The sequence below is a fragment of the Chenopodium album genome, chromosome 9 (assembly GCF_948465745.1).
Source record: "Chenopodium album chromosome 9, dcCheAlbu1.1, whole genome shotgun sequence".
NCBI classification, from domain to species: domain Eukaryota; kingdom Viridiplantae; phylum Streptophyta; class Magnoliopsida; order Caryophyllales; family Amaranthaceae; genus Chenopodium; species Chenopodium album.
This window is the reverse complement of record NC_137842.1, coordinates 18,380,702-18,390,048: the sequence shown is the minus strand read 5'-3', so window position 1 is coordinate 18,390,048 and position 9,347 is coordinate 18,380,702. Positions and strand designations below refer to the sequence as shown.

At 36.8% G+C, this 9,347-nt stretch overlaps 1 protein-coding gene across 5 annotated transcripts; it reads right to left on the bottom strand.

Annotated features, from left to right (window-relative positions):
* Positions 1-659: 659 nt before the first annotated feature.
* LOC145558458 (formin-like protein 3) lies at positions 660-7,156 on the bottom strand. Of its 5 annotated transcripts, none has more exons than XM_081619704.1 (8): positions 6,278-7,156; positions 5,849-6,187; positions 4,546-4,861; positions 4,157-4,447; positions 3,595-4,033; positions 3,245-3,444; positions 2,005-2,240; positions 660-1,685 (listed from the first exon to the last, which is right to left on the bottom strand). In XM_081619704.1, the coding sequence occupies exons 2-8, from the start codon at positions 5,990-5,992 to the stop codon at positions 834-836; spliced, it is 2,478 nt and encodes an 825-aa protein (XP_081475830.1). In that variant the 5' UTR covers positions 5,993-6,187; positions 6,278-7,156; the 3' UTR covers positions 660-833. The 5 variants fall into 5 exon arrangements, with proteins under 5 accessions (XP_081475830.1, XP_081475831.1, XP_081475833.1 ...); XM_081619705.1 differs by having other exon boundaries at positions 5,849-6,059; XM_081619707.1 differs by having other exon boundaries at positions 6,471-7,156.
* Between the last annotated feature and the right edge of the window lie 2,191 nt (positions 7,157-9,347).

The window sequence follows — 9,347 nt, the reverse complement described above, 5'->3', positions numbered from 1 at the left end:
TATGAATGGGGTGTAACCTTCACGGGTCAATCGTTGTTGCCTATCATTGTCCCTTATCGTGGTTGCCTTTAATGATCCGTGAACGGTTTACAAGTTCCTTAAAAACTTGTTGGCGGCTCCCTACTTTCCTTGACCCTAATCGTATCATGTCAATTCCCACTTCCTATGAGTGCCAAGCATATTCACAACATGCTTTAACGTAGGCGCACTTCAAACGACGCCTACACTATTAAACATGCCACTAATTTTGCTTACGGAATGAGGCTGTGTGTGTTTGTTGTAAACTCTTTAAGTAAATAATGATATCGTCTTTTAAGTGTTAAAAAACATGTGCAAGAGTGCATTATATATAAGCATGTGAAACATTAACTCTACTGAAAAATTTCCTGGAACTAATTGAAACCAATGAAGAGACTAGAAGATGGTGGTTTGTAAGAAATGTTAAGGTTCTACTTACAGCTCTTCATAAAAGAGGCAAAAAGGACCAAATTAGAGTTACCGAGACAAAACTGTTTAACTTTGATATTGAGAGTCTGAATCGTTGTTCAACTTTGATACGGCCTATGGGTCATAACTCATAGAGAGTATAAGACTACTCTACTGCTAAGCACACCCCTTTCAAAAAAAGGGGAATTCAGCATAAATACAAACACAAAACAGGTGACAATATTTATACATACAATTCTCAGAATCTATAACATTAAATTAGATCTTTTTAAAACTATTAGTATTCAGCTAGATCACAAACAAATAACTCTATTGACAAAAAATAAGTTAATTTTAGATGAAAATCTAGTATATCTACTGCGCAGCAGGGTATATGCTCTTCTAGATCAATCATCGTCTGAATCTGAACTGGAGTCCACACGTCTATCAGCAATTGCAGGAAATAACTTCTGCCGCATGTCCTGTATGGATTGATGCTGATCTAGAGCAGGCCTTTTGAGGGAAGATTCCTTGCTGGAGTTTCTTGATAACCTTGCAAAAGAATGCCTTAATTCTGTACAAATCTTATCCAGCATTAAGAGAAAGTCGCGCACAATACTGAATAAACGCAAGCCTTCTTCCCTTCCAGCATTTCCGTGGAAATAGTCTGCTGTTTTCCTCACCAAATCCGATATTCTTTTTTCTTCTTCTTGTAGCCATGTTACCTCACCTTCTGAATGTTCTACAAAACTTACAAGAGCCTGATAGAATCCAGTCTCTTCCTCAGGACTACCCATCTCATTGTTTAAGAAGTTTTTGTTTTTCTTTATTGACTGACCAAGCTTAGAAACTGTTGACGTAAGCACATCATTGTCGATAATTGCTGCCTTTTTTATATTTTCAAGTTCACTGCTTATACCTGACACAACTTGAAGGCCAAGAGTCTGATACTGTTCTGATGGATCAAAGGTAGGATCCTCAACAGAATCATCAGTCTTCATGCTAGACACACTGCGGTTATCTTTTGCAGCACGCAAAGCTTTCAAGCCTTCTGATCGTATTATCTCTTGCACAACAAAGTGCAACAATGTTGTCTTGCCATCTGTTCCTTTTACATCAGCAAGTTTCAAGAGGGTATCAAGTTTGAATGCCTGAGCCCCCCCTCGATAGGTGCCATCGTTCATACGGTTGCCTGTTTTCAGAACAGCTTCCAAGAGTTTTAGAAATAGTCTACTCTTTTTGAGGTCATCACAAGCCACCTGGAAGATAAAACAGAAATCACATACACCAATTAACTTCCATAAAAGGACCTAAAAATCTACATTTCAAGTATTGTTTTACATTCAGGAAGGCATGATCTATTGAAAGTGAGGAGATCAACAGTTTATTCAGTTATATCTATTATTTAGCGAGGAATAGAACTATTACATCTTATTTCACCCTCTCCAAGACAATTAGGGTATGGCAAATATGATTGGAAGTAAGACCTAAGTTCAACATTAATTTAATATCCCCTGACAAATTTATCACCAAGTTTTACCCTCTTATGCATAGAATAAATAATTATGGCCTTATTACCTCCAATGTAGCAAATGACTCTTTGATATTGGAAACCTCTTCCTTGAACGTCATCATAAACATCAGTGAATCCATCCTTTTGAAAGCAAAGGGGATGTCTACCATTACTTTTAAGAATCTTTCTGCAGGTCCAAGTTGAGAAGTATCACCACTGAATATTCGAAGCTTTAGTTCTTCTTCTTGTGTCGGTGCCATTCTCAGCAATGTTTGCAAAAGCTCTGTTGGAAGCTCGTTCCCTAATTCAATGCAGATAACCCCAGACTTATTAATTTGAAGAAGAAATAAGATAAGAAAATCATAAGCAGGTGACAACAAAGTCAGGAAGCAACGAAATAATTTTCTCTGTGGAAGGCATATGCAAGTACAGAATTAACAATCTTATCACGAACTAGAGAAGTAGCACCAAAAGTCCAAGATGGCTGTTTCGAAGGCTTACTTCCTCTAAACGACATCATCGTTTGCAATCAATATCACAGATGCCTTAACGGCATTATAGGAACTGTCACTGCTTATTAGTCAGTTACGCCGTTTCAAATATTGGAGATGGAGTCTTATATGAGAAGGTAGAATTTGTACATGATATATATACCATGTTATCGTTGTTATTTGAATCACTGATTAATGCGCACGGGAAGTTTATGGAAAGTAAGCACTTAATTGGATTAGTTTAATGGATAGTATAGTGTAATAGCTTGACATGATGTACAGTCTGATTCATGGAGCAATAACATGGCATAAAAGGGATATGCATTGGTGTCGTGACAACTCCAAGTTCAGCATCACACATTTATAGAAGTATTATATCTAGCAGTGGGGGGAGCCAGACCTCACAGATAAACTAAGTAATTTCAAATGTTACATATAACCCCGTAAAGTAGGAAATGCTGTGTTCACATGCTCTATATGTGCAATGAAATATGCACAGTGAGCCTGTGAGAACTGTGACTACAATAAAGAAATAGATTAGATTTAGAAGTATGAAATGTGAACCTAACACCTTTCATTGTTTAATGCAGTGATGAATTTCATCACTATTGAAAGGAACTAGATAAGACAACATTCTTTTCTGCAAATTGTGCACATATGGTTCATCTAACTAGTAATAAGTAATGCATTTTATCAGGTAATTGCTTTCTGAGCGTGTTTGAGTAAACTGTATAGTTAATTCAATACATGGAAAAATGTAGATGTACGCAGACAATTAAAGTTGAAATGAGGGAAGAAAGATCGGGAGATATACCTTCCAAAAGGGCATCGCGAACTTCCTCAGTTGTTACGTTAAGTGCTTTAAGAAGGATGGATAAGTTTTGAGACTTCTTTGGATCAATAATCTGTATATATTGTGGTTGAGAAGCATCATTTGACTGATTCCTACTCCCAGCATTCCGTTTGTTATCAGGATTATATCCAAACAGAGATTCTATCATCTCTTCGTTGAACCTGAAATTTATGCAGATGTCAATTATTCTGGTGATAACCGTTTTTAAACCATCAACGCAATTTTAATAAATAAATTTTTCTCCCAAAATACATGTAATTGTGAAAATATACTTTCAAAGTAGATCCACAGAGACTTTTAAAGAATCTTACTGGAATGATCCTGATCGAATTTCATCCCACACCATTGACTGCTCAGGGTTACCGACCACTTTATCCCAGAAGAATGGCTTTAGCTTTGTTCTAGGGGCATCAGGATCATTTGTAGGGTCACTACCATCACCAGAATCTGATCGTCCACGACTTGGAGGTCCTTTACCACCTACTTTTGGAGGCGCAGGAGGAGGTTTAACACCTTTTGGCGGTGGAGGAGGCTGAGGTTTAGGCTTTGGTGGTGGAGGAGGTGGAGGTGCTGGGGCAGGAGGACTTGCTTTTTCAGGAGTAAGTTTCTGGTATGACAATCCTTCAGTATTTGTAGATCCATTTTCTGGAATTTCCGCTAGGGGACCGCCAAATCCCTCTTGTTTTAGATTTGAGTTGTTGAAAGATGTATTTCTTCCACCATCCTTAATGTCAGAACTCATTGAAGAGCCTGGCAGATGAATTTTATACGTTAGGAAAAACAAAAGAGCAACTAACATAAATGCAATTGGAAAAAACACACACACAGGAAGAAATGAAAGAGGAACACTGAGATTAACAGCTGAATAGTCACCTGAACTCAATGTCAGAAGAGGCCTGTCATCTTTCTGCCCATCTGCAACCCAGCTGTGACCTCTCATTAGGCAACAAAATAACACCAAGGCAAAAATGACAACTGTTCCTGCTATTGATGCGGCAATAGTTATAACTTTGTTTAACTTTTTGTTATGTTCTTCCCTCCCCGAAGTAGCTACTGGAACCTCAACTTTCATAGGTGGTGGTGATGGATACAGCAAATCAGGTGGTATGATAATTGGGTCGTCAAATACATCTGGTGTTGGACTAGCAGCAGTACTGGAAGCAACTGCATCAACAGTGTCAGAGTATTAACAAAAGGTAGGAATGGGGATGAGAAAAGCAAATGGATTATAGTCAGCACGGAAGCAACATTTAAAGAGCTACCTTTGGAAGATTTCTCAGCCAGATATCTTCCAGGAAACCTATACTGATGAGAATGCAATTTAGCATTACGAGTACAACCATCTTGTTCACTTAAACCACGAAAGAGATGGTGATTCTTTCTTATACAACCCAATACAAGTTCTTGGAGATTGGATTGCAAGGAAGTTAAGGTCCCATGAGGCCTCTGCTTTGACAAAATTATACTTGACCCAATGTTGATTTCACCAGTTTTCAATGACAAATACAAGATGCAGTCCCCGAGTTCTTTCTTCATTTCTGCTAGTTCTTTGGAGCAGCTTTTCTGCATGTATTCTGCCTGAGGAGAGAAATCTATTCAATTTTCAAGTTTAATAATTATACAGCATCATAAATTCATAATATACATTTGAGAGAAACTGGTGAGAAATATGACAACTAGAATCCGATAAAGAATGTGTCCAAATCCTTAACGCATCTAATATAATCTTTTAAGCAAGACTGATGACAAGTGATTTGGGGTCAGCTAACATGAATAGTCAATTTGTCAAAAGTAAATGAAACATTGTAACAAAAAACAAGTGAATGTGCGATCAAGGGGTGTCGTTCAATGAACATGCTTCTGTCTGAAATTAGATTTAGATATAACACAGTTTAACACATAATATTTAATACATAGGTATCTACAATATAGTACAAAGAACAGAACTAATATCACACCACGACACCACCTAATTTACAACAAGTTGTGGTAGCTAACAGGAATTAAACTTGGATAAAAGGGAAATATTAGAATGGTGAACCCCTCAAAAACAAAATCTTACCTCTAAACCCTCCTCCCTCCCCAAATCGCCATTCTTCACCAACCAAAACAACCATTCCTTTCCTTCTATCCCATACACCCATTCTCTCTACTCCACACTACTTTTCCATTCGGACAACAATTTTGCTCATAAAAGAGCAAGTAATTTTTTTTACAAACACTTCTGAGTAACAACAACCAGAAAAGAGTAAGCTAACAACAACACTGCGCTACATAACACAAAACAACCTCATAATCTATAATTAGGCACACCATGAACATTATGCAACTGTAAACAATCAGATATATATCTTGATTCACATTAGAAAAATCCTACTAAATTACTTTTACTTTTAAAGAAAAAAAGTTTCATACATCCATTTTTCATAAAAGTTTAATAAAACCATCATTAGCAATCAGCTAATCAAAACTCGATTTTACAAATAACATACATTACAACACATCAAACACCCTTCAATTGTTAATCAATACAAAAAAACAGGATATCGAAAATAATTGACGTACCCATTGTTTTTTATGCTCCAGTGGACAAGATTCAAATCCGTTACCCCGATATATTCTAGTAGAACATTCACCTTCGATGAAATTAAAGGCAAAAAGCAAAATTGCTACCAAAATAATGATATAATTGAGTTTTCTCATTTCCATGAATCACCAAATTATTACTATTCCGCGCCCATTTCCTTCTTTTCATCTCATCAAATAAAAATTTGTCCTGCACAATATTATCCTAAAATTATAATATGATTCAACAAAAATCATAAAATCAAAATTTGAATAATATTGCATTAAAGCATGCCCCCTTTTTGTTCTTGAAGATCAGAAATTCCCAAATTCAAGAACCTACAAAATAAAATGAAATCAAATAAATCAAAATCTAAAGATTGAGAGATTGAAAATGTGAAAAAATTAAGAATTTGCAGAGAATTTTACCTGAATGAGCTAAAAGGGGTGCAAAATTGTAGCACATAACAGAATTATAAATAAATTAAAGTTATGAATTGTTTGTTGCTTTTGTGAAATGCTGATCAAGTAACGTTTTTCTCGGGGTAAAAATAAAATAAAAAAATAAAAAAACAAAAACAAATAAAAGAAAGTGGGAATGGAGTTTGGAGTTCAATTCCACCTCTTTGGCTCCCTCCATTTTCTCTCTCCTGGTAGACGTGCCGAGGACTACGTAGAGACATACACCCATTTGGCCATTTCTACATTTCACTTTAAATTTACACTATGACTGTGATGGTCTCTCCTCTTCTTAGAGGCATAACGGGGGCATAATGGTAATTTAGTGTAACATAAAGGTAATAGGACCACATATTATCAATTTAAGTTTTTAGTTTTAATTGTATCACTATAGCCAATTTAATACCATTACACTCTAGATCTGGCAATCTTGACCTGACCCGAATGACCCGAGCCCGTAACCCGAAAGTTGGCCCAAAACCATTGACCCGAAAATGATCCGAATTCGAACTAACCTGACCTGAAATGGAGTTGACCCGAACATGACCCGAAGTGACCCGACCCGAATGACCTGACCCGAAACCTGAACTTGACCCGACCCGAAATTACCCGAAATCTGAAGTGACTGACCTAATTTTAACCCGAATTGATTGACCAGAATCGACCCGACCCGAATCCTTAAGTGAATAGGGTGAAATGGTAAATTACTTAGTTTAGGGCTTCTTTCTTTCCTAAGTAACAAGTACTCACGATTTTTTTATATTTTGTAACGATTTTACTTTATTTTTCCAACTTTTTTTTAAAGTGAATTTATTTTGGTGACCCGACACAAACTTGACCTGAATAGACCCGACCCGAAATTGACCTGAAAATTAATCTTAAAAATTGACCTGACTCGAACAGACCCAACTCGAACAGACCCGACCCAAACTTGACCCGAAGTGCAGACTTGAATTTGACACGAAACCCGTATCGACCCAACCCGACCCGAACATTTGCTTACCCGACCTAAATTAACTCGACCCGAATGACCCGTTTTCCAGGTTTATTACTCCAATTACATAATTTCACAACCTAGTGGTATATATATCAGCTTCAAAAGTATATTTTTGTAACAATCTTAAGTGTAATTCTAACTATTTACAGTACTATTGGTAATAACAATAGAAAATAACACCACAAAAAAACCAAACATTTGATTATATAACCACAAAAAACAAAACTTTTATTATAACACAAAAAAAAAAAAAAAAAAAAAAAAAAAAAAAAAACCAAAAATTTGGTTTCACCACCACTTAACTTTGTCATCCAAAAAAACCGTTAAGTGCATCACACATTGTACACATGTCAATCCTCTATTAGGTTAAGAAAATTCAAAAAAATATTTTTTTTTAAAAGAAAACCCTAAATTACTAACCCAGCCACCACCCCACCAGTCCACCACCAGTGTCGGTCGCCGTCACCCCTAGCCAGCCCCCAAACCGCCGAAATCGTCAACGAAGCTCCGAAACTGTCGGCAAACCACGTGACCCTATCCTAAACTAGCCAAAACCCCAGCCCACACCTTCACCGAACCACCGTATGTAACCCCAACCTGAACCAGCCGAAACAACATCACACCCACCACTGTCGCCAAACTCCTCTCTCCTACCCAATAAAACTGTCGCCAAATCGCTGAAATCAATTTTCTGGTCCTATTCCATCATTTTTGGGCGTTCTATTTCTGAGCATTCGATTTCTGAGCGGCGATTTTTGGGCGTTCGATTTCTGGACGACGATTTCTGGGCGGTGGATTTCGTTTTCGCCGCGGTTGAAAGGACTGGGGTGGTTGTCGTTGGTTTCGAGGGTGGTGGTTGGCCTGATTTCGTTGGTTTTGGTGGGAGGATTGGCGCCCGGCGGATAGGATAAGGCTGCCTGTGGAAGGCTAGTGGCTGGGTTAGGGTTGTTTTTTTTTTTTTTTTTATCTTTTTTTTAAACCAATACTTAATTGACATGTGTTCATAGAGGTCCCACTAACGGATTCCATCCAAAATTCTGTTAGTCGGAAGCAAAATCAAATTTATGAGTTTTTTTAATGGTGTTATAATAAAAGTTTTAAAATTTTTGGTGTTATAATCAAATTTATGTGATTTTTGTGGTGTTATTTTCTAAAAAAACCTAATTTTTAAAATATTTACGAATTATCATGTTACGTACCAACAAATACATATTATTCCTCCATTTCTACTTCCTCCTCTTCTTATATTCATTTAAATGTTCTAAAGATTGGCACGGGTTGGGTTGGGCATTGTGGTGTATCTCATTCTCAAGTAAGTTGTGTCTCAAACAGACTAAAAACATAATGTTAAGCTAAATTTGTGCCGATTTTTCGAAAGGGAGCTCATTACACAACCCTACCTACATGTCGTGTGGTACTAAACCGAGCTAGTCTCTTATACCTATATTAACAAACTATGTTTATATCAACAATAAAGAACATATTTCTTTCATCATCTTCCTTTAAACTCATGTGCAGGAGACAATTTGTTTTAAAAAAAAGGCACAGTACAAATTTACAATACACTTGCTTCTTCTTCCTCTATCAACATTACCAACAATCCCTTCTTTCATAAACACCACAGGATGCTCGACGGCGGCTTTGCCGCCAAATATAAAGAAAACCCTAAGAAAAAATATATAAATTAAGGGAATGGTTAACCTAAATGGTAGGTATTGTCGAGGGTATACCTTAGTTTTAATAATGGAGCATCTAGAACTTGATGAAAGCTTCGGTTTGGTGGGTTTTGAAGACAATTAAAGAAGGTAATAAGACTATTTAACTATGAAATTGCTCATAACATGATTCTTTTGGTGGTTCATTGTGATAAGCGGCGGTTGTAGTGGTGGCAAAGAAGCGGACATCAAGCTCCATTGTGAAGCATATCTTCATGGTTGAAGGCTTGACACTCTAATGTTATTACTGAATTTAATAACAATATTATCCATAAAAAACTAACAAATATGACTTTTATACTCGTACAGTCGTACATAAACAAAAGTT